We start from the raw sequence: 25,844 nt of genomic DNA on the forward strand, positions 1-25,844 counted from the left end.
CTGGGTATTGATGATACTGAATAGAACAACTGTTCAGCATTAGTATTGAAAAAATAAGGATGGGGAGGAATGCTCAAAGGCAAGTTCCTGACTGTGAGTTGGCACATACACTAACAGATGCCCCAATTTCTCACCATCAGGCACTGCATTCAGGCTTCTCACTTTGTTCATGCCTGCTTTCTCTGCATTTCCCCATGGGCTAAGTATCTCAGGAGTAACTTCCTTAGTGCAGGACCACTCATCTTCATTTGCCTTCCAGTCTGATATGAGTGCCCCTCATCTGTGCCCTTACTTACCTCTTGTGCATATCTTCATCATGGTAGTGATGGGCTCTACTCTACTTCTTGTCTGTCCCCTTTTAAAAAAAGCTACTTGAAGCAGGTGCTCAGTTTTAATCTTCTTTATATGATAGGTCCTAGCATAGACCCTTTCATATTGCTCAAGCCCAGCAAATGTTTTTATAGAATAATGAACTTGGTGTTAGAGTATGTATATGTGTGTGTTGAATTATTGTATAGTTTATGAAATGATGGAGGAATCAAAGAAAAGTTGAGCTGCTTTTAGGTTTAAAGAAAGGGCAATATTTTTGATAATTATATCTTAACTGAATTTTATGGTCTGATTTATTTGAAAACATTTTGTAGAATTTTTACTATTTGCCTAAAAAATATCTATTTTCTATGGAATATCTGGATCAACCTCAGAAAGATATTTATCAGCTGGATAATATTGTTGACTTATAGTACAAATCATATTTTGAAGGAATTTTTAATTCAGATTTTTGGAATAAAATCAACATTGTGTCTGAATTGCCCCTCAGATTTGAAGTGATCAAACTTCAGTGGCATTTTCAACATGATTTTAAACAATTATTTAACATGTTTGCTAAGGCCATCAACCATTTCTTTGTCTTCCCCTTTTTCCTTTCTATGCAACCCTATATATATATATATATATATTTGCTTCATTTCCTAAGGGTATTTATGAAAAAAATTGCCTTAATCTATAAAACTAAATATTAACTAAATCTCCTTCTAATAGAATGTAAGATATTTGAAATATTGTCCTGGCTTTACAATTCTTGATGTAATTTATAAACGCTGAATAAATATTTATTTAGAATCCATTAAGGGATATAGGCATTTCAGAAATACCATTAAAACTTGTTTTAGCTTTTGTCTTAGTTCATTATGTATTGCTTTAACAGAATATCACACACTGGGTAAATTACAAAGAACAGAAATTTATTTAGGTTATAGTTCTGGAGTTTGGAAACTCCAATATTGAGGGTTCATATCTGGCAAGGGCCCTCTTGCTCTGCCATTTCATTGTGGAAGACTTTAAAAGAGAAGAGATAGAGACAGAAAAGGGAAGTAGGCTGAAATCATCTTTTTATTAGGACTCACTCCTGTGATAATGGTACTGATCCATTCATGAGGGCAGAACCCTCATGAGTGAATCACCCTTAAAAGTCTCAACCTCTCAACACTGTTGATTGGGATTTTTTCCATCCTATGAACTTTGGGGGACAAATTCATACCATAGTGCCTCTCTTTTTTTTATATATTTTATTGTAGATTGACAACTTTTATTTATCTATTTTTTTTTATTAGGTGCTGAGGATCAAACACAGTACCTCACACATGCCAGGCTCTACCACTGAGCCACAACCCTAGCCCCATAGTGCCTCTCTTTTCCTATAGTTTTAATAAATCAGAGAAGCTGCACAATTTAAAAATCTAAGGTGACATCAACAGTAGCCTGCATAAATGGCGGAACTTTGCATAGTCATGGGATGAATGTATGACAGCCGCAGATACGATGGATCTCACAAACATAATGCTGAATCAATGAGGCTAGGTACAAAGAAATAACATTGTATGGTTCTATGATTCTATTTATGTTAAAGTTAAAATCAAAACCAAAAAAATTAATCTATAGTATTGAAATTTGGGATATTGGTTATCCTTGGTGTGTGTGTGTGAGGGGGTAGTGATGGAGTCTGTAAAGTAAGCTCCTGGGATAATAGCTGTATTCTGTTTTTTAATCTGAGTATTGGTTCAGTATTATTATATATTGTTACATATGATATTTAAGAGTTAAACAAAACTAAAATTATTAAAAATGACTAATAGTCAAAATTATTCAAAGATTGTGTTTTGAGAAATTATTATTTTATTCTCATTTCCACATTATAATCCAATTGTCCACATTAAGCTTGCTAATCAATGAAGTATACCTGAAACAAAGTACAGGGTACTCAAAATGATTAGATTACAAAAAAGTCATACATTTGTATTTAAGAAAAAATTTACTCCATGATTTTCTAATTTGTTCAAGGATTGTAACTTCAAAATAGATTAAGAATATAATCTCAATATGTAATATCTACCTTATCAGATAGAAAGAAAATCCTAAACAGCATGAACTACTTTGAAGACAAGAGGAATATTTATTACTGATAGTCCTCAATGCCAGACATTTGAAGACATTTGAAGTATTTGCTGCTTTCAGTCCTTACTGAACAGCATATTATCTACCAATTTCACCAAAAATGACACTAAGTTTCCAAGAGAATCTTAGGCAATAAGATTCAAAATCCAGTCCACGTGACTCCATTTTTCCTCCAATGTCTCATTCCTACAAGAAACACTTAAGAGTCTGTAATTCGAGAATGGGGGAGGAAATTGAAACAATAATATTGTAGGTATAGTAAATTAAATTAAATATTGGGATGGGGCTGCTATGCTTCTTTATATATAGCATTAGCTTGAACCATATACAATAATCATTTTTATAGGTCGATGGAGTAGTGGCAATTACATCTATTTTTAAACACAGTTTGATATCAAACTTAATGGTTAAGAAGATTTAATGTTGTTTTAAAATACGCATACAAATTATAAATAGTTCTACTTGATTCAGAGGGCCTTCTTTCAGGAAAAAGGAATAAAAACAGTTAAAATATGAAAATATTACAGTGGTTAAGGGTTCAGGGTCTTGAGATGGGGGTGCCTTTATTAAACCTCTACTCAAACACTTTAGACTTGTACAAACTTGGGCAAGTTAACTTCTCTGTGCTTATTTGGGAGTAATAATTTTATTTACTTCTGAAGTTGTTTGGAAAACAAAATATTATATAATATAGTATATATAATATATAATCATTAGAACAGTGTCTGCCATATAGAAAACATTGAGTAACATCTCATGTTTACAAAATCACATCATAAGACACACTATTATGTAAATAAAAATAAAACTAAGCCAATGTTTATGAAGGTCTGTTCAATGGACAACAACATTGGGATAACTGGAGATTACAGTGAGGCATGATTCTCAATGATGCATGTTTCCAGTTAGATCAAACAAAGGTGAGGAAGAAGGGGTGAGGGCAGATCTCCTAGCTCCTTCCAGCTTTCCCTCTAGTCCCACTTTTCTAGATTTTATTTTTCAGAGGTTTCTGTCATCACATAAGGCAGCACAACATTGGGGCTGAGCATGGACTGGTTTGGGATACTGATACTGCCAATTTATTAGCTTGGAAAGTTTACCTGATACATTTGTGCCTTAATCGCCCCATTTGAAATTGGGGATTCAACACCTACTCATGTTTTCTTGGACGACGAAACTAAATTGGTTAATACTAGTAAAACATTTGGAGCAATGACCTGGTTCCTATTAAGAGTTCTATTCTCTATTGCTGGGTAAAATTATTCAAAATTTAGTACTTTAAAACAAAAATGAGTGTTTTTGTGGGTAAAGAATCAGGAAGTCACTTAACTAATGGATGTTTCTGGCTTAAGGTCTCTGATGAAGTTACATTCACATTTTCAATTATGGCTGCAACACCTAAGCCTTGACTAGCATTGAAATCTTTTAAGGAGCTGTGAATTGGTGCTGGCTGTCAGTGGGAATGCCTCTTCCTAGGGCCTTTTCTTTACCAGCATTTACCAACAGAACAGGCTGAACTTTACATGACAGTTGGAATTCCAAGAGAGAGGTAGCCAGCAGCAAGAGGAAACACCTAAGACAGAAGAGTCTTTTTTTAAAAACCCAGTTTTGGAAGAGATATCCCCACACTTCTGCCATGTCATTCATTAGCAGAGTTATTAAATCTCACTCAAACTCAAGGGAAGATGGATTTTTTTGGTATCTTGTGGGGATGGATACCAGAAGGTGGGATGTTACTGGGAGCCATCCAAATTAGAGGCTGCCTACCTAAAAAAGGCACTGTATTTTTGTTTGTTAAGTAAAATAAATATGTAAGTATCGTTATATTTCCTTGTTTGTTTGAGTTCCTCAGTAAGGTAATTTAAATAAGTATGAAGAAATCACAGGAACTAGTCCCGGAAAGGACTGGGACTATCATAAGGATAATTTAAAAAGCATCAGTTATCCAAAGAATAACAAAAACTCTGTTAGAAAATTACTTTTTATAATTACAACATCCTGTTTTTGCAAAATTATTACCTATCTAATTAGCTCAGTTTGTGGCTTCATTACATTCTTAAGCAATGAACTCATATTCAGAATTCAAAAGACACTGTTCATATGATGCAGGAACTCTCTTTCCTAAATTAGGGAAATAAACAAAAACTCTATTAGAAATCCCAGAGACAGAAGCAGGAAAATGTACATTTCTGGAACGAGACATTGAGACTGAGGTTGAGGGACACCATTAGCATCAGACCACCTCTATCCAACTTTTGAATTTATACACATCAAAACTGTGTTTTAGTCTAGTTCTTAATAGAAAATAAAGTACACAGTTTAAAAAACAAACTGCAAAATGGTATTTATTTACATTAAAACATGAATTACCTGTACACACACATTTAAGAGGCACAATCTGTTTTGCACAATATTGTAATATTCAGCACACATTACACAGTTATCTGTTGATAAGTTAGTGGTTTGAGTGACAACACAGTACCAAAACATTCCTGATACAAAATAAATTACTCACATAGTCTATACAAGACATTTAGAATTTTGTTATGTACTTGAAAAAAAAAAATAGTCACATGTACAACTAAAATGTTTGTTTTACGAAAAACAACTTCAGATTGTTATTAATAAATGACCCCTTTCAGGATGCATTCTTATCTTTTAAATAAACTACACTGATGTCAAGACTATGTATAGATAGAGCCCTAAAATATGATTGAAGACAGAAATTCCTTCATTTTTTAAAGGTATAATTATACTAGAGAATATGCTAAACTACTGCCCCCAAATTCCAACACTGCTATTCTATTTTTCAAAGAGTCAAATTATTTAAATTCCAATTTTATTATGTGATTAGCTGCCGTTTTGCACATTGCTTCCTTAAAAAAAAAAAAAGTTAACAGGTTAACAGATTGTCATGAACCACATCAAGTATCTGAGAAATTCAAGTTTTTTAATCTTATAATATTTTAGGTTAAAATTGATACTCTGTAGAGATTGAACACTTTTCCCAAAGACCTTCCAAAGATATTTTTCAATTCTAATCTATTAAAATTTATATAAAGTCCAAGAGAACACTTAAATATTTTCATAATGCAGTGGTGGATTCATCTTTGGCATTTCTCAATTAGTTCTAAAATAAGAATTTTGTATTTTCTTTACCTACTACAGGTATTTTCTATATACAAACGTATTTGAAATTTGTTTCAAAATCAATTTCATTGCTAAGAAACGTTTTCTTTTTATATCTGAAAAAATATTAACACTGTTCAATGTTTTGATATTGTTGAAATGTATTTGCTTGGTTCTCATCTTTAGTGATTGGAAACATCTTTCAAGTTCGGATAAAGAAGATACACTTTACCTTAAAAAAAATGGTGACTAGGATATAAAATTTTTGAATATTAATATGAAGTAGGTCTCCACTAAAGAAATACATGTATCTTCACATAACATGGAAATCATAGAAATCAAACTATTATTTTCTTACTTGGTCTCTGGGTTTTCTTAAAGAAAACAAATAAAATACAACAAAATACCTAAGTTCTACAAATGCTGATTTGTGGAAAATTTTTCCATATTGCCTTCTATGTTAGATTTATTTCCAGTATTCACAAATTTTATGATCTCATCATACCCCAATTTATGGCTAAAATAATCCAAGTGTAACTATTTAAAAATAATACAGACTAAATAACAGGGTTTTTACAGTTTGATACATTTTCCTCATTTGAAACAAAATATGGGGAAAAAAATCTCAATGAAACTCAATCAGACTAACTTTTATAGTTCAAATCCATGCTATATTTTCCAGAGCTCACTGAAAATGTAAATTAAGAAATAAACAGAAACACAATAGGTAATTAATGCTATTTACTAATATCTGCACGTCCTGGTTTACAAAAATGAAATAGCAATGACTTTATTGTGACAATAACACATTTTAAGAATGCAACTAATAATTCCCTACTGTATTCTAGCCAAGCAGAATCATGGAAATCCAAGCAGAGAATGATGCACAGTAGATAAGGGCCTACAATAAAAATTGGGTATTTCTACTAGCTGATACAGAAAAATTTGAATAAATCTGTACTTATTTTAGAAAGCAAAACTGATTCATGAAATATATTAAGATAATCTGGAAAATGCAGAATATGTGCATATGACACACAACTGGACATTGAATTTGTAAAAGTAAATTTGTATATGGCCGTTATTGAATATATATGCAGCTCAATAATACTGGTACCTTCCAATGAAAATACCTGACATCAACACTGTCATTCAAGTATAGTTCAAATTTACAGTTAGATGTGATGACCAAGTAAAGAAATTACCAGCTCCTATTAACACAATTTAGTAAGAACTGGGAAATCTTATAATTGGCACTATTTATTTAATGTTTACAGAATACAATGTTGAGTGCATATGGTTATCTATTTCCAGAATTCAGAAAATATAGCCACCTATGCTCCTCTAATAAGAGTATGTACTGGAATGAGACCTCTCAAAAAAAAAAAAAAAATATATATATATATATATACACACACACACACATATATATATATATATATATATATATATATATATATATATATGCTATGTAAAATTTTATTTTATCTAAATATTGCCTTCTAGGTAAATCTGTGACATATTTTAGATAGTAATTCTCTTTTTTGGAGGAGGTGCTCTGATAAAGGGGAAGAGCTCACCAGATAAGATCATGTATTTGTATTTGATCACACATCATTACTCCAGAATTCAATTGAAGTTGGTTTTTTGTAAATGCTTATTGGGAATTTCTAAAGCACTGACTTGGAGAGGCCATGAGCCTCCATCAATTCCTGCTTGGATGGCCACGCCTGTCACCACTGCCAGGTCAGGGTCTACAGATGTGTTGGGATCCTTTCCAAAGAACTCTTGAATGACTTGGCGGATTCGAGGAATACGAGTAGAGCCCCCAACTAAAACGACCTCATCAATCTCAGTCTTGTCCAGGTGGCCTTCTTTTAATACTTGCTGAATGGGCACAAGTATTTTCTGGAAGAGATCTTCATTAAGGCTATCAAAGAGCTTCCGAGATATTTCTGTTTCAAATAAAACCTGACTTTTCCCACTTTTCTTTTCCAAAAGGCCGGGTCCAAACTCTCTGTTTGCATGACCATCTACTGGGTTAAGTTTGTCCTTTGGCAGTTCAGTGTCATTACTCTGAGCTTCCTTTCCATCCTTTTCCTCCACTGTTAGCAATACAGATATCTGGGCAGACTGATGCAGAGTCAGATTTAATTTGACCATTTCCACAGCTTGCCTTAATCTGTGGATTTCCTCTTTCCTAGATGGGAGGAAGCCATATGTTTGGTACACTAGTTTATACAAGTACTGAAGCAACCGCTGATTGAAGTCCTGTCCTCCAAGTTTATTGTTTCCTAAGTAAAAAATCAAAAAAGTTTGTATTATATTCATATATATGTATGTGTATAAAATTATATTCAAATATAATAAATTTCTTTTAAAATGCATTAAAATTTTATTCAAAGATCATTATTAAATACTGTGTTAAAATGATTTGAACCCTGACCCATACTATTAAAAAACTGTGCACATTAAAGTTAAAATATCTAAATGATATGAAAGAAGTATCTTAATAATCAGATAATTTTTCAAAACTAGAGATGAAAAAACAGATTGGCTTGCTATAATAACGTATATTAACAAATATAATGAAATTATCCCTTTTTATTTTTCAGGAATTTTTTCTTCCCACTGTTTCCTTCACCATCACCATGAATGCCTTATTATCGCAATGTGAAAAAATTGGAAGTTAATTTGATTTATAGGGTTTCCAATCACTTAAACATAACTTTTTTTTAATATGCAAATAGTGGCATAAATAACACAGAAAATTATAAGCTGGGGTGGTACATCGTCTATAATCCTAACTACTCAGCAGGCTAAAAGAAGAGGATCACAAGTTCAAGGCTGTGTAAACATCTTAGCCAGAGCCTGTCTGAAAATAAAAATTTAAAAACAGGTTGCGGATGTAGTTCAGAGGGAGAATGCTCTTTGGTTCAATCCCCAGTACAAAACAACAACAACAACAACAAAACAAACAAATCAAAAAAAAAAAAAAAACCCCACAAACTACATATTAGGTAAGTTAAGTGTTGCTTGAATCTCTTCAATTTTCTATTTTTTCTCACCAGACATTGCTCGGGTTAGAAACATCCCTCCTTGTTTATTCAGTAATGACACATCTAGAGTTCCTCCGCCCAAGTCGATAACCAAGACATGGAAGACATCAGCCTTGTGGAGACCATAGGCCATTGCTGCTGCTGTAGGTTCATTTATTACTCGCAGGATCTTCAGTCCTGTAAAGATTGATTGGAGAAAAGGACAACCGATAAGACGAAGTTATTAAGAAATTTCTTGTCACTCAGCAAACTAACTTTCTAGACTGAAAACTAATGTATGTTTCAGGAGCTATAACAACATTCAAACTGAAGAATTCTTTTAAATATCCTAATACCTATTCCTTTATTCCTTTGGTTCTCTATCACTCTGCTCTGGTCACACTACACAACTTCCTATTCCTTTTTTTATGGTGGGGGGGGTACCCAAGTTAGAATTCAGGGACACTCAATCACTGAGCCACACCCCCAACCCTATTTTGCATTTTAATTAGAGACAGGGTCTCACTGAGTGGCTTTAGCACCTCGATTTTGCTGGCTTTGAACTTGCAATCCTCCTGTGTCAGCCTCCCGAGCCACTGGGATTACAGGCGAGTGCCACCACTCTTGTCTTCCTATCCTTATATATCACCAAAATCCTATTTTATGATTGTACTGTTTCCTCCCCCTATTATGAACTTCCTGCATGTGTCTGCATAGCTAACTACCTCACTTCCTTCAAATCTGCTTAAATATCTCCATGAGGCCAACTCATCATCCTACTTAAATGTGTAAGTCCCCTGTTATTTATGGTTTGGGTCTGAAATGTCTCCCCAAGTCTCATGTGCTCAAAGGTAAAGATTTTGGGAATTAATTAGATAATGAGGGCTCTCACCTCATCAGTACATTAATCCACTGATGGCTTGGAGGGACTACTGGAAGGTGGGACCTAGTTGGAGGAAGTAGGTCACTGGAAGCACGCCCTAGAAGTTTTTCTTCTCTGGCTTATCTTTCTCTCCTCCCTGGCTACCATGATCTGAAAGCTTTCCTCTGCATACCCTTCTGCCAAGAGGTTTCTGCCTAGAAGCCAGCTGACCATAAACTGATTGCCCTGAAAACATAAGCCAAAATAAATCTTTCTTCTTCTTAAGTTGTTCTCATCAGGTACTTTGATCACCCTGACTCAAAGCTAACATGCTGCCTCTAATCATTTGACCACCACAAACAATTCTGTCCCTTTATCCTGCTTTTATTTTTCATAGCATGTTACTTTCTGATACACACTGTATCAATGATTTTCGATCAAAGGTGATTTTATCTCCAAGAGATCTATGGAAATGAATGAAAGCATGATTGTCATAACATGCTGCAAAATATTCTTAAATGCACAGGACTGCCATCACCACACCCAAGAATTATTGAGCCCAAAATGTCAATAATGCATATGTTAAACTTAGAGATGTTTATTCTGTGTTCCTTTCTGTCAAACACAAGCTGCACAAAAACAAGGATGTACCTGTTTATTTTGTGAGACACTCAATATTTGTTTTATTTTTTTAAATTCCATCTGCTTTTATTTTTGTTTTGATGTGGTCCTGAGGATTGAACCCAGTGCTTCACACATGCCACACTCTACCACTGAGCCCCTGCCGCAGCCCCAATATTTTTTGAAAAGTTTTAAAATATTTTCACGTCAGATTTTTTGACAACATTATGTTTACTTTAACTTTGATTAAAGAAATTTTAGGGAAAAAAAAATCCCTCCCTGCTAATGTGTCCATGTTTTCTACCTTTGTCATGTGCCTATGACTGGTTCTTATTTTAATATACACATTCTACATCATGCTACAGAGCTCTTGTAATTATCACTTATCAACCTATATAAAAATCCACTAATTTACCCACCATATAGGTTGTTTTTGTGCCTATAGTTAAGTGATTTACAAAGTGACAAATACCAAACAAAATCTTGAGAAAAATCCAACACAGGCAAGAGTGCTATTACCTGCAAGGTTGGCTGCTTCAATTGTTGAATTTCTTTGTTTTAGGTCAAATTCTGCTGGTACAGAAATGACAGCATTAGCAACTGGCATTCCAAGATATTCTTCTGCCATTTCTTTTAATTTTAACAATAGTCGAGAGCCAACATATTCTGGGGAAACGGTGATGGTCTCATTACTTGTCACAGAAAACTCAACCAATCCATTTTTGTTTAAAACCTATAAATAGGATTAAAAAAAAAAGGAATATGAATAAAAGTCTGTTAAATATAAACATATGTATGTACTTACACACATACATACTAGATTTTTTCAATAAAAATTTACCTTTACAAAGTGATAAATTCCATATTTGTATCCATCTGCCAAGATTAGAGCTTAATAAATGTTATACTTTAAGAAGTATAAAGTAAATAAAATATATGCTACAGTTTTTAATAAGAGCAGAATAAAATTCATAACCAAGCATATTTATTTGTTCAATGAATTCCTGATGAAAGACAGGAATTTCCCTTTATCCACACAGGGATGTGTTCCAAGTTCCCCAGTGGATGATCCTTCAGCTTAAAAGAAAAGCATTTGCTTTGGCTTCTCTTTGGCATATTCAAATTGTCTGCATCACTACTCCTGCATCTTGGGTCCACTAATCAGTAAAATAAAGTTACTTGAACACAAGCACTATACTTCAAGAGTCAAGTTGATAATCAGTATAAGTACCAAGGGACTTGGTAGCATACAAAATAGATACGGGGTAATACCAGTTCTGGGTGGGATTGAACAGTTCTGAAGACTTTGTTTTGCTACTCAGAATGTTATATAATTTAAAATCTGTGAATTATTTCTAAAATTTTTCCTTTAATATTTTCAGATAGTGGTTGATCACAGGTAACTAAAACCATGGAAAATAACCACAGAATGCAAAATCACAAATAAAGGGGGGACTAATATATAAGGAATAACACTTGCTCAATCATGTATATAACTCAGGATCTTCCCTTTCTCTTTTGTTCCAAGTTAGCTTGTTTTCTAGAGTAAAAAATAAAATTAAAGAAATTTCTAATACATATTAATTATAATAATTTTAGTACTTTATTATGTCCTTATCCAAGAATCAAACATCATTTACATTCTTATTTCCATGAAAATATTTACTATTTATCAGCTCATTTTCTCTAATGTGGGCATACATTTAAAAAAATAGATTATCTCTAAAATGTACTACATTAGTACATTTTACCTAGTACACTTGTACACACCCTAGTATAAACTAGGTTTTAACAGCAATAGCAAAGAAAATTAATCTCATCCAGAAATTATAAGACTCTTTCCCCAGCCATTCTAGACCTCATAATAAAGTTACAATCAAAAAAATCTGACGTTGTAAATAAAAGCAAGCTATAGATCTACTCTGAATATAAGATACAAAGATACCAGTACCATAAGGCCCACCCCAAACCAAAACAAATTGTTTAGAATCATTTGAAATTTAGTAACTTAAAATAACTCTTCAACCAGTAAGTAATGCACCCAAAGCTGTAACTTAGAGAAAATGTATAGCTTTAGTATTTTATCACTAAAGATTATAAATTAATAAAAGAATCCCAAAGAAAGAAACTAAAAACAAAGTAATAAAGTTAGAAGTACAACAATTTTTTTTTCTCTCTGAAAATAGATTAAAAGTTTAAAAATTTTTATGGATAGGGTTATTCAACAAGCAGCAATGACTGAACTACCTAATGATTTTAAAACTAATTTAGAATCCTAGTTCATAACGTAGAAGAAAAACTGTACATTAAAAAAAAAAAAAAGATTTAAATGTTTAAAACAAAAACAAAAACAAAAAAAACACTCAGCAACAAAACACAAACGAACACCTATATAAAAGCATCAGGATGAAAAATGAAACAAAACAAAACAAAAACACCAAAACAAGTGGATAAGAAAACCATATTAAGCACAGTAAGAGTCAATGCCACTTTTATAAAATTAAGAGGGAATTTTGCTGCATACAAACTTAAAATTCTGACAACTCAAAAACAAATCATCAGTTAAAAATAAAAACAATTAAAAAAAATAACAAAACCAAAAGTATTTGATTTTCATTTAGGAAAAAAATATCATGTCAAAGAAACAGAACAACAACAAAAAATAGTTCACCAAGGAAAATAAAAATATGAATAAAAAAATTTCTACAAAAATCTCACTAGAAAGCAAAGAAATGAAATTTAACAGAAGATTTCATTTTTCTTTCATCTGATTGGCAAATATTGTAAAACAATAATAACCAGGGAAGATAGAGGTGCTCTAAAAAATAACAGTAAAGAGCATATAACCTTTCTGGTGCACAATCTGTTAATAAAAATCAAAGCCTTAAAAACATGTATACCGGGCTGGGGATGTGGCTCAAGCGGTAGCGCGCTCGCCTGGCATGCGTGCGGCCTGGGTTCGATCCTCAGCATCACATACCAACAAAGATGTTGTGTCCACCGAGAACTAAAAAATAAATATTAAAAATTCTCTCTCTCTCTCTCCTCTCTCCTCTCTCACTCTCTCTTTAAGAAAAAAAAAAAAAAAACATGTGTACCTTTGACCTATCAATTCCACTTCTAGAATTCAAGTCAGAAAATTTTCAGATAAGTAAAAACAGATGTATATACAAGAACATTCACTGAACCTCCACCATTAGTGGAATACCAGAAAAAATAAGAAAATATACAGTGAAAAGAGACTGATCAATTTAGTCATTTTACACAACCATTAAGATAACATCTATGACATATTGCTGAGTTTCAAGTAAGTCAGAAAACACCATGCCTTGTATGATCTATTCAGACATAAACAAATATGTACCTACATAGATAATATCTATCTACAGTATATGGGGCTTCATCAACCTTCCTGCTACCTTGAATAAGGTAAGGACACATTCTCAAAATGGCAGAGCAAGTATATAGTAAGGTCCTAAGTTCTTGATAACATTGGAGAGTCTTAGTAATAACTCACCCTAGAGCTGCTGTGGAATTTCCTGTTAAATGAGATAGCATAACATCCATGTAGATTAAGTAAATTAAAACAGAATGTTTTATAATGTGAAAGTAAAGTATTAATTGAAACAATACAATAAATAAGTTATTTAACAGTAAAATAAACAAAACATATTTTGGATTAATCCTTACCTTAAATGGGTATCTGCCAATTTCAGCTTCAAGCTCTTCTGGAGTGAAAATCTTGCCTATGAATCTTTTGGCATCATAGATTGTGTTTTGAGGATTTGAATCTGCCAACTCTAAGCTTTCATATCCCACATATACATCACTGTCAGTAAAAGACACCATGCTAGGTATGCTGATATGCCCATTTTCATCTGGAATCACCTTTACTTTTCCTGTGCCAGGAAAAAACACCCCAACAGAACAATAGGTGGTGCCCAGGTCAATGCCAATCACTTTTGGAGTAGGCAATGGTAAATACTGTTGTGCCAAATAGCCAGCCAATAGGAGAGTCAAAACAGCTGATCCTGAAAACAGGCAAATTAAAAGATACATCTTATCAGATTATGATAATATACTAAATTACTATAGCAAAGTCTAATATGCTCAATTACTAAAGCAGTCCCTTTAATACTAATCTTTGAAACAAGACTAAAAATATATCTCATTTAATTTTATAGAACTGTTAATACTTCTCTAAGACATCTAGTTTTTTATAATGTAAATTAGTTATAATTAAAAATAAAGTAATGACAAAACAAAAACAAAAAAATCCTGTAATTGTATCTGTAGTTCACTAGTAGAACACAGGAATAAAATGTAAAAATATTTAATAATATTTGTAGAATAATTCTGCTCATGATGTCAGGAAACACCCTTCATCTGAAATAAAAGTTAAATTTTATCCAATTTTCTTGAACAATTGCTATTTAAATTTTATAAAGCTTATGTTATTTTTGAAAAGAAGCTCCATTATTGAAATTCTCACACCAAAACCTTTACTAATAATGTAAAGTTAAAACTCTTTACTTTTGTATCTCCTTTTCCTTTTCAAAAGGATAAAATGGATACATCAGATACAATGACTTTGAAAGTGGCTCAGGTATTAAACCATCACTTCATAACAGAACATAGTTTATATATATATATATATATATATATATATATATGAATTAAAGACAGATCTTGTATCGATAATATTGAGGGGAGAAGTATAAAAGTGAGTAACACTGATGGCAACATACATGCAAGCTCCTTGAAGGCAAGTTTTGTTCACTGTTGTAGCTCTCATGCCAAGGAATAACATACGCTCAGCAAATACAAATTCATGAAAAAACAGATCTGAACAAATGCCATAAATAATTGTAAACACAAGCAAAAAAAAAAAAAAAAACGACTCTAAATTTGGAATTATGCTCTTACTTGATTTCAGGAGGCTGTGTTAAATACCTGTGTACACTTATGTTACATTACAACCAAAAAACGTCAGTTAGTAGGCCTGTGTTACTAATTGTTAGCTCATCCTCTTCAACACTAACTCAAAGAAATGAAATCAAGTGTCAATTTCCTTCCACCTACAGGCAAATTGCATAAAGAGTTTATCACCTTCCAAGCAGGGGAAGGTAAATCCCATCCGATATGGTGGAAAGAGCATCAAAAGGCCCTACATCCCTTCAAGCTCAGCATCCCAGGCATCTACAACTCAGGATGCTCCTGCTGCGGCTCCTCCCCCTTCCTCCACAAAGGGTCCCGGAGGTGTAGGTTCCTGCGGCCTCTCAAAGGCCCCATTTCGGCCAGCAATTCAAAACCGAGGTTCTGTTGTAAGAAACCCATCGCCAAGCCGCAAATCCCTGAGAGGTACGATTTGTACGTAGCTTGCCAGGGCCAGACTTCTCTTGGAGCCGCCTCCACCCCCACCAGGTCCGAAAAGCCCCAAATAGCCTCCAAGTCAGCTTTTCTAATTCTCCTTCTATGCCAGCTGGAACCAAGAGCTGAGACAATCATTCCGCCCACCCGGGCCTCCGCGGACCGCCTTGACCAGGCAAAAGAGACCCCTTAGACACTGACCTAAGATCGTCATCTCTCCGGCCATTACAGTCCCGCCGAAGAAGCTTGGGATGACTGTACCAGACGTGAGGCACCGCCCCCACGCCGCCCCGCCAGCCCGCCGACCCCTGGGAAATGTAGTCGTTCTGTTCTGACGCAGTGGAAGAAGCTATTGCTCCTTCCACAGCGAGGACATCAAGTACCTGAAGGCCGCGGGGCGGAGAGCCTCCATTCAACCGCTGCCAGTGACGACCCAGACGGCCTCCCACCCCACGTGCGGATTGCGGAACCAGTGAGGCTGAGATGGAGGGCTGGCACGGGGACGGACTAGAGTTTATTATCAAACCTCCAACGCCTGGGGCCAACTTGAGGTGAACAGTCTCTTTAGCTCCGCCTTTCCGCTTTGCATTCTGGGAAGTGTAGTCCTGTGCCGTATCTGGCGGAAAGCGTGAGACGGAGGGTGGAAACCATTAGGGTGATGTTTTCTTTGGTCTCTGGACTAGGGGTTGGCCTTTGTTTTTTCCTTCGGCTTCCGTGTAAAGCGTGTTTCTTTGCCTGTGATCTAGATTTTAGATGGAGTTCTTCTAAACCCGCAGGCCCCTCCAGCTTCCCCTTGCCTCAGTGTAAGCCCAGAGGAGGCCTAATGTCCCTACTCATTACCCTGGACACAGACCTGGAACTCTAGTAGGCTCTTCAGGCTTCTGCTTTTGGTTTGGGACAAACGAATTCAAGTAATCTTCAGTGAATGCGATTTATATAAGAGCTCATTTTTCTATTGCTAAGCACCAAAGTGGGCCCTTGACAAAACAATAAACCTAGCTTTATCTTAAATCATAAGTGGCCAGAATGTCCTTTATGGACAGGTCCTATACCATATATTGGCTAGTTAGAATACTTATGAAATGTTTTTTAAGTTTTTAGTTGATAATTTTTGATTCTCATTTCTTAGTCGTGGGCTCCTTTTGACACTACTTTTGTTGTTTTTGTGACGGAGCTGGGGCCTGTGAGAAAGAGTTGGGATGAACTCTTCTTATCTCCCAGAGTTTTAGGATCTGGTCGCAAAAGTCTCCTGGATTTCTCCCTTGACATTATCTTGGGCCTGCATTTCTCTTGCAGTTAACGGGTAGTCTGCTCAGGAATGTGACATATATTGTTCACTTTGGTCAGACAGGCCCGCAGGTAAATTGCTTCTTGGAAAAGAAAGCATATGGGGGTCAGCAACCAAGGTGCCAATTTTATAGAATTATTCTCTTAACTTCATGTTCCCACCATTCGTATATGTGTATTCCCTAACATTTTAACTGCTAAAGTTCTTGAGACTGAATATCCTGGAGACTTGAATCTGTTTTTTATGGGAATAAACTTCTATTAGCTTTCTAGCTGATTCAATTGTTTATATAAATGGTTATTGAATCTGAATTAAGACTATTGAGGATTCATTCTAATATGCTATTTGTGTTTTTTAAGTATGTGAAATGTGAAACTTATGTATACATGTCTATAACAAGTACTATTCAGTAAAATTTTTGTGAATTTATATTCAATTTTTGAATACTGTTATGGGAAATAATGATACTAACAAATATTGCTGGGGAGTTGCTATATACTGTAGTATATGGCATATACTATAATACCAGCCTGGACAGCTAGCAGAAACAGAATTGAAGAAATACTATACTCTTAACTTGAAGTGGTTTGTGGAAGAGAATATGAGCAGTATTTTGGAGGGTAAAGGGAACCAAAACATAGATTAATGGAGGAGTAGTATAAATAGTAGGCTGGGGATTTCTAGGTAGAAGGAACTGTATTACTAAGAGCATAGGAGCAGAAAACCATCCCCTAGGTTAGAAACTCTAGGGACATGAAGTATGGGTGGAAGTATGAGATATAGGACTAGAGAAGTCAAAGCAGATCAGGAAGATTGTGTCAGTCACTGCTCATTGTCATGCTTCCTGCCACCCATTCCTTTCTTCTTGGTAAAAGTATTCTCACTTGTTCAAGGAGTAGCTAGAGTTTATATGCTTTTAGAGTGGCAGGCCTTTATCTAAGGGGAGGAATTTAAATTGAACATTAATTTTCTATGCTGTCTTAAATTTACCACAAATTTGATGTCTTGAACTAATACAGATTTTATTATTTTACAATTCAGTAGGTCAGAAATTTGATTTGGAATTCATAGGATTAAAATCTGGATACTGTCATGCTGAATGAAATAAGCCAATCTCAAAAAACCAGAGGTTGAATGTCCACTCTTATATGTGAATGCTAACCACAACAAGGGGAGTGGAGAATAGAACTTCAGTGATTAGACAAAGGAAAATGAAGGGAAAGAGGGGGGCTAGATTAGGAACGACAGTGGACTGAATCAGACATACTTTTACTATGCACATATGTGAATACACTTCAATGAATTTAAACATTGTGTACATCCAAAAACCTGGGATCCTAAAGATATATTCCAGGCTTGTATAAATATATCAAAATATATTCTACTGCCCTGTGCAACTAAAAAAAACAAGTAAAAATCAAGTAGTCATCAGGGTGTGTTCCTTTCTGGAGATTCTAGGTTTGAATCTATTTCCTGTATATTCAAATTGGCAGAATTTATTTCCTTGTGATTATAGGATCAAGGTCCCATTTTCTTTCTGTCTGTAAACTAAAGGCTGTTCCCAATTTGTAGAGGCCACCCACATTCCTTAGCTCAGAAATTTCTTACTGCATCTTTAAAGCCAATAACAGTGGGTCAGGTGCCTCTTAGAGGACATTGTTTTATATCCTTTAAAGGTCATGTGATTGGGGTTGGTGCTGTAGCTTAGTGGTAGAGCTGTTTGCTTAGCCCTGGTGAGGCACTGGGTTCAATCCTAAGCACCACATAAAAAATAAATAAATAAAATAAAATTATAAAAAATATATTTTAAAAAAAGGTCATGTGATTAAGTTGGATCCATTCAGAAAACCTAGGATAATTTCCATCTCAAGCTCTTTACCTTATCATATCTTCAGAGATCCTTTTTGGCATGTAAGGAAACATAGTCATAAGTTCCATGAATAAGAGTGTGAACTTCTTTGGGAGGCAGTTATTCTTCCTATATCATGATTTGCCCTCTAGTTCTCAAAGATTCATAACTGTACATATACAAAACGCAGCATCCATTCCAAATCTCATCCTGTTAACAACATTAACTTAAAGTCTGAAGAGCTTTTCCAAACTTCATCAGCTCAAAAGCCCAAATCTGTTCTTTTTAATATTATATCCCCGAGGACCAAGAACTCGACAGTGGTGTTGGGAAATGAGAAGAGCAGGAACAGAAAAATAAAAGTAGATGTACTTATTTATTCCTGTTTTCATGGCAAGGAGCTAATAGGTGTTATGTAGAATGGAGACATTAAGATATAATTCAAAGTACAAAATGCAACTATTAGAAGGACTAAAAAAGGGAAACGTAGAAAAAAGAATAGGTTATAAAGAAAAATAAGTGGAACAAAATAAAAATATGTAAATTGTGTTTTCTATAGAAGAGAGTCAATTTAACTGTAAAAATTCATAGGGCGAGCATATCAATAAAGCAGTAGAAACAAAAAATAGATGACAGATTTAGGATCAATACTAACAAATACAAATGGGGTAGACCAAAAACTACCTTTAAAATCCATGTCTGAAAACAACAAAACACAAAAATTAAAAGGATATTTCCTTACATGTAAAAAAAACCCTCAAACAATAAACCATCATCAAACTTCAAATTACAACTAATAAAATTGGAAATGAGATAATAATGCCTATTTACAACTATTATATAATATTTCTCTGGAATATCTAGTGCAAAGAAATAAAATGGAAGTTACAAATTTGGGAAAAGAATAAAGGGGCAGATTTTTCATTTTATAAACATATGATTATTTACAAAGAAAATAAGCTAAAAATATTTGAGAAGCAATAAGAATTAAGTGGGAACTTGTTCAATAATATTATTCAAAGATAACTTTCCTGTTGCAAATAAGAACCAGTTATAAAACAATATGGCAGGAAATATCACATTTGTGTAACAAACAAGAAGATAAAATCCACAGAAGTAAATTTAAGAATAAAAGAAAAAAGCTGTTAAACTATCCTAATACTGAAACAATACCTTTTAGTAAATGAAAATAGAACACATTTTTGGGTCAAAAACCAATAAATTTATTATATAAAATTTTAAATATATATTAGAGTAGAGGGAACTCATTTTTATGTACCTCATCTAGATTCAATTTTATGTCTATCTCTACCCAGTTCTCATTTTATATTGCATTAAATCAAAGGTGAGATATATTATTTTAGCCTTAAATATTTTAATAGATTTATCTAACAGTGTTTTCAAAAACACACACAATAATATTATTAATCCTAAATATCCATAGTTATATTTTGTTATTAGTAATTGTCAGTGCTCTAGTTTCCAAATGCTTCATAAATATATCATTGCCTTCCAGGTGACTCTTTGAATTCCAATCCAAATAAATTCTTCAATTTGTAGTTTTGAAGAAATTTGACCTACAAAGTTTTTCACAGTCTAGATTTGCTGATTCATTGTATAACTTGAAAATTTATTCTAAAGAATGGAGTCTTTGCTGTCACACCCCATGAAACTAGAGACTGTCATCAAGGGAAAAGGGGAAAACACTCACGTCATGGACACCTGCTTCAGGAACACTCTCACAGAACTAACCAATGAGATGGCCTGCCCTATTTTTGACAATATTTATTTAGAAACTGATGATAGAACTGCCAAGGCCACAGTATAGAGAAGGAAATCCCATGTAGAGCACAATGTCCTTGTTGAGTTGAGAAGTGATATCAGAGCTCAGGGAATCTGTGCCATCTCTGAACCTTGCTGCAATGGAGACTATGCTTTTAACACCTGAGCTTTTTGGTGGGGCGGGCATTCCAGATCCAAATTATAATGAGAAGAATCTCCTTAAATTGTGTGATAGATGCCTCACTCTTTAGGAGCTACTCACTTTCTAATGTCAGTGCGTTAAGCACTTGCACTTGCTTGCTGTACCCTCTTGCCTGCCCTGCCTTATCATATTAGTATAGTAACTGTAGCTTTCTTTTGCTAGTCTGTGCTTAGTACATTTTTTCCAATCCTGTATCTCTTTATCCAATTATGTCTTTAAAGGTTCTCACGTAAATAGTATACAGTTAGGCTTTAGTTTCAATGCAAGTTGGGACAATTAGACTTTTACTTGAAATCTTTAGTTTATTTACTTTAAATATAGCTACGGGTATTGCTTAATAAATAGATTTAGTCTACCAAGGTTGCTTTTAACAACAAAATCTCCTAATTCATTTTTTCTTTTACTTCTTTTGTACTTTTCTTAAGATCATTTAAATTTTTTTTAAATTTTATTTTCTCTTTTATTCTTTAGTGGCTATCAGTGATTTTAGCACATACCTTTGCGTTATCACAAATGGTCTTTTTATCATGTTTTGAAGAATACAAGAATCTTATAGCACTTTTTGCTCCATTTAGCACTGCTGTCATTGAAGTATTGGGGTCTTTTGTACATAAAATATCTAAAAATTAGTACTATTGTAGTCTGTCTCATTAAATTTAGTCTTTCTCTAAAGTAGAGACCAGTAGAGACATATCCTGTATTTATTGCAGATCCATCTCTTTTTAAGAGCTTTGTCACCTAAGCATTACAAGAAAGCAGGAGTTTCTGTTTTCCTTTGTACCAAACCAGCATTCATATTTGGGCTCCTTGAGATTCTAGTTTCAGTGACCACCAAAAGCTGTGCTGATTTTTCTTTCTCATTGTGAACTTTTGCTTAAGTCAGCTTGATTTTTAGTATGTGCACAGATTTTCCTGTGTTCCCAATAAATAAAACTATTAGTTTCATCTTTCCTAAGAAGGCATATTTCATCTCTGGAAATAGTTCATGTAGTCCAACTTGCTTCCTGACTGTTGATGTCTTTACAAACTTGACTTTTGGATGTGTGCATTTTGCCTCTATTTGTTAAAGTAGAAGTAATAGTATGTTGTCCCCTCCATTTTGCATTCTACTCAGGTTGAAATAGATATTTTAACATATTTGCTAAACTGTAATTGATTGATAATGGCTGATGTGAATACTGTAATGAAAAGAATTTTCACATCATATTCAGACTCTTTAAGAATGACAGCCATAATTAATTAGCAATGTCTGCCATGGGATTAGATTGGAGTGTGGCACATATGCTATTCTTATGTCTAAATACCTTATTTATTACAGTGTGCCGAAAGTTTCACTAGTGAGTGTGCCCAAGTCATAAGGAATATAAAGATGTAAACACACAATAACAATACCAGTTATTGTCTTGGTCTCTGCTGCATGTTCACATCCTAGTACATTGGTAAATATATTATGGATGCTTAAATATAGTCAATAAAAATAAAATAGAGTAAATACAAAGCATATATGAAAATAAAACATATTTGGGACTTTTCATTAAGTCTTGAGGAGCCAACTGCTTAAAGAATAAAATTAAGACTTATTTTAGCATTTTCACAGCATTCCATACATGGAGATCAGTTGTTTTTGAATAGTGATTTAATGAATGTGTTTTGGGCAGATCATCATAAATATTTCCATTTTTTTTAAGGTAATTGGACTTATCTATCCATTATATAGTCTTTGACTTTATGGTGTCAAATATCATTCTAAGGTTAATTTTTACTTTATTATGTAAATTTTTACAAACAATTAAATCATGTATTTTAAAAATCTCATCAAATACTACATAAACTTTGTGAAATAATTGTATAATCCTTTATCTTTTTTAATGGTCATTTGTGTTTTGTGTCATGCAGCTAGTCATTAAAAGTCACATTACTGTGACGTTAAAAATTAAGAGAAAGGACTCATAAGAGAAAAATCACTTCATTCTGGACTGCCTGTTATTAATAATGACTTAGCACTTAAATATGTATTAAGTTCCTCTTAAGTTGTGAAAGTGTGTGATTTGCTAACCAGTCTAAATGATGAGTAAAGAATAAAGTAATAAGTTACCATTTGTTTGATTTCTTAACAGCTGATTTGTATATATTATAAATTTTTTCCCCTAAAAATGGATTTTAGGGGTGAATTAATACCTTTTTTACGAACAGGAAACTAAAGGTAGAATTTAAGAGTACATCTTCTTATTTAATGAAACGTATGTTCTTGTTTTAGTCAGCTTGGACTTCCATAATAAAATACCATAGACTGGTAGCTTAAAGAATGCAAATTTCTATTCTCACAGTTCTGATGATTGGGAAGTCTAAGATAAAAGTGCTGACCACTTGGTTTCTTTTAGGAGTTTTCTTCTTGGCCTTTCAGTTGTTTGAAAAAAAGCTGGGGAGAAAGAGAAGCATCTTCCGCTTCTTACCAGGCCACATCCCTGTCAGACTGGAATCCAATTTTTATGACCTCATTAGCTTTAATTGCCCCCCCCCCCAAAAAAAAACTGTGTCTCCAAATAGTCACATTTCACATTGGAGGTTAAGACTTCAACATACAAATTTGGGAGGGGCACAATCTGTCTGTAATAGTTCTTGGATACATATATAAAATACTATTTTATACTTAGTATTGTTATAATTGTTAAAGATGAAATAATTTAATACCTTGGGTTATTTTTCACTTTTGTTTTATACATGATTTACTTTGTGAACTGTAATTAATAACTGCATGAATAACTCTTTGGCACATAATATTTGTTGAAGTAATTAGTGACTTCACCCCCTAAAAAGAACAAATTGATGATCACACAGATTTGTGTTCTTGTATGATTTTCTAATTTTTGTCTCCAAAGTATGACTAAGTTATGCATTATTTCCAATGCAAATTGTACCCTTTAATTTTTTTCCTAGCAGCTTTAGAATTCAAATAAGTGCTATATGTCTCAAGTTAGCTTTCATATCCTAGACTTAATTATGCCTTATGAGACTTCAATAGTTTAATCCTTATTGTCATCTTCATTGTTCCTGAACCCATCAAAACAGTATTTGGCCATAGCAAAATCACTAGATTTACAATATGGCTTTTGAGTACATGAATCAAACTATACTGATAGTTAAAACTTGTTTTGCAAAGCTAGACTAGAATGAATATACTATGGATTATGCAGTATGACAGCATGTATCAATTTTTAGGTTAGTTTTCTCTTTTCAACAGAGAAAAATCTTCAGTGGTATATTTAAAGTATTTAGTTATTCAATTTTTAATAATACAACATTATGATTTTAGATTGTTGATTGACACAAAGGCACACAATAAAAGCTTCAATAAAGGCACATAAAAGAAGGGCTTTCTAATCTCTACTATATGCAGGCTGCAGATAAAGGAGAGAAGGGAAGGGGTCAAAAATGTTACCAGCCCATTGTTCCTAAACAAATGTTCTGATTCAAATATTTTAACAACTACCTTAGAAGTTGTTATCGTTTAGATATAAAGTGTCTTCAGAAGCTCATGTGTGAGACAGGGCAAGAGAGTGTAGGGCTGAAATGTTTGGGTTATGAAAGCCTTAACCTAATCAGTGCATTAGTTCACTTGACTGGGTTTACTGGGTGGTGACTAACTGTGGGCAAGTAAGGTGTGGTTGGAGAATGTAGGTTAATAGAGATGTGCCTTTGGGGAATATATTTTGTTCCTGGTATATAGAACTCTTTCCCTGCTTCTTTGTTGCCATGTCCTGAACTGCTTTCTTCTGCTACATCCTTCTTGGAGTTGGTCATCTATAGACTTAGACCTCTGAAACTGTGGGCGCCAAATATACTTTTCTTCCTTTGAATTATTCTTGTCAGGTCTTTTGGTTATAGAGACGAAAAGCTGACTAAAACAGAAGTGTTGAAGAGTTGACTAAATTTTTATCAAGTTTGCTATATAGTGTACATGGAGATACTCTGTTGGTTCAAATTAGAATGAAATTCACTGATTGGGAGCAGAATAAAATCTTTTGCATATAAGAACAGAAAGAATAATGGGCCCATATCAGAAGAGATTTCCAGAGCTATTCTGTGACATTGATTGTATGATGCTTATATTGTAAACATTGATGATATGACATTGATTATATCTGTTGAAAATAGGTGACCTTGAAGATTCATTTGTTCTTCTAAAAAGTGATTCCTTCCCACCCTTTTTCTGTCCCTAATTGCCTCCTTCCCTTTCTTTCTTCTTTCCTTCCACAAATATTTACTTTACCTTTACCATTTCCTACGTTCTCCAAATACAGTAGGTAATCAAGATGGAAGGTTTCTGAGCTCAGGGTGTTCATAACCTAGTTGGAGGAGCTTGGACATTTAATTACTAGTTGCTTAGATAGTGATTAAATTTTAAGAGGAGTCATAACTACTTCAAGGAAATGTTTATATTGGTGGAGGGGGCTTTGGGGACACTATTTCATGTTTTAACTTACATACATCTACTTCCATTTATTAAAGGCATGTGTTTGTGTCTTTTAAAATTACAATGAAAGATGTAATTGGTAATGAAAGAGAAAATTAATTGTGCCAAGATTTCAATAAATAGTAAATTTTAGTCTTCCAGCTAATGTTAATGTTTCAAATATATTTTTAGTAAAATTAGTTGTCTTTCTCCTAAAATTTCTGTTTTTCACTATCCTAGGGGATGGATTAAGCTTATTTCAGTGCCATTTACTTTAAGAATTTCATATGTTAGCAATGAGTTGTTTTATTCATGAAGATGATGAGCTCAGAGGACTAGATGAAATATATACTGATGTCCCTAGATTTATCCTTTTTCTAATGTGAATTTTTTCCTTTATATTTTAGACCAGCTGCAAATATTTTCTTCATATAGCCTATTGTAAAAACTTTCAACACCACAATGGTTGAATAAGTTAAAAAGAAAGCTCCCTTTCAAACAATCCAAGTTCCCTGTGTGGTGTGTTTTCTTGATTTTTTTTCTGCATAGACATACATAAACATAGCTATACATTTTTATCAACAGAAATGTGTTTATATCATATAAATTGCTCTGTAATTTTATTATCTCATTTAACAATATATTGTGATATCTTTCCATGTTGATGTACATAATTTTGTGTCAGTCTAATAGCCACATAATTTTCTACTACATGAATATCTTATAATTTACTGAAATAATCTCTCTTATTGGATACTTGGTTTATTTCTAGTGTTTTTACTATAACCATATACTT

The 25,844-nt window shown here is 33.7% G+C and overlaps 1 protein-coding gene and 1 long non-coding RNA gene across 2 annotated transcripts in view; one reads left to right on the forward strand and one right to left on the reverse strand.

Moving 5' to 3' along the window:
- Positions 1 to 7,007: 7,007 nt before the first annotated feature.
- Positions 7,008 to 15,827, reverse strand: HSPA13 (heat shock protein family A (Hsp70) member 13). The gene is made up of 5 exons (XM_081301296.1): positions 15,676 to 15,827; positions 13,795 to 14,135; positions 10,624 to 10,837; positions 8,652 to 8,819; positions 7,008 to 7,877 (listed from the first exon to the last, which is right to left on the reverse strand). The coding sequence occupies exons 1-5, from the start codon at positions 15,698 to 15,700 to the stop codon at positions 7,213 to 7,215; spliced, it is 1,413 nt and encodes a 470-aa protein (XP_081157422.1). The 5' UTR covers positions 15,701 to 15,827; the 3' UTR covers positions 7,008 to 7,212.
- A 73-nt stretch (positions 15,828 to 15,900) lies between these two features.
- Positions 15,901 to 25,844, forward strand: part of LOC308653014 — a 49,330-nt gene continuing 39,386 nt past the window's right edge. Inside the window, exon 1 of the long non-coding RNA XR_014022967.1 lies at positions 15,901 to 16,025. This is a non-coding gene — a long non-coding RNA (uncharacterized lncRNA). The remainder of the gene's footprint in view (positions 16,026 to 25,844) is intronic.

Source organism: Spermophilus citellus (assembly GCF_964194105.1).
Source record: "Spermophilus citellus genome assembly, chromosome: 7".
Lineage (NCBI taxonomy): Eukaryota > Metazoa > Chordata > Mammalia > Rodentia > Sciuridae > Spermophilus > Spermophilus citellus.

Bases quoted from the DNA above. Each gene is read 5' to 3' on its own strand.
- HSPA13 (XM_081301296.1), bottom strand. From the start codon at position 15,700: ATGGCCGGAGAGATGACGATCTTAG. The intron at 8,820-10,623 runs GTAATAGCACTC...CAATCTTTACAG, and splicing joins TGAAGCAGCCAACCTTGCAG to GACTGAAGATCCTGCGAGTA. The intron at 7,878-8,651 runs GTGAGAAAAAAT...TTTTTTACTTAG, and splicing joins TCTAACCCGAGCAATGTCTG to GAAACAATAAACTTGGAGGA.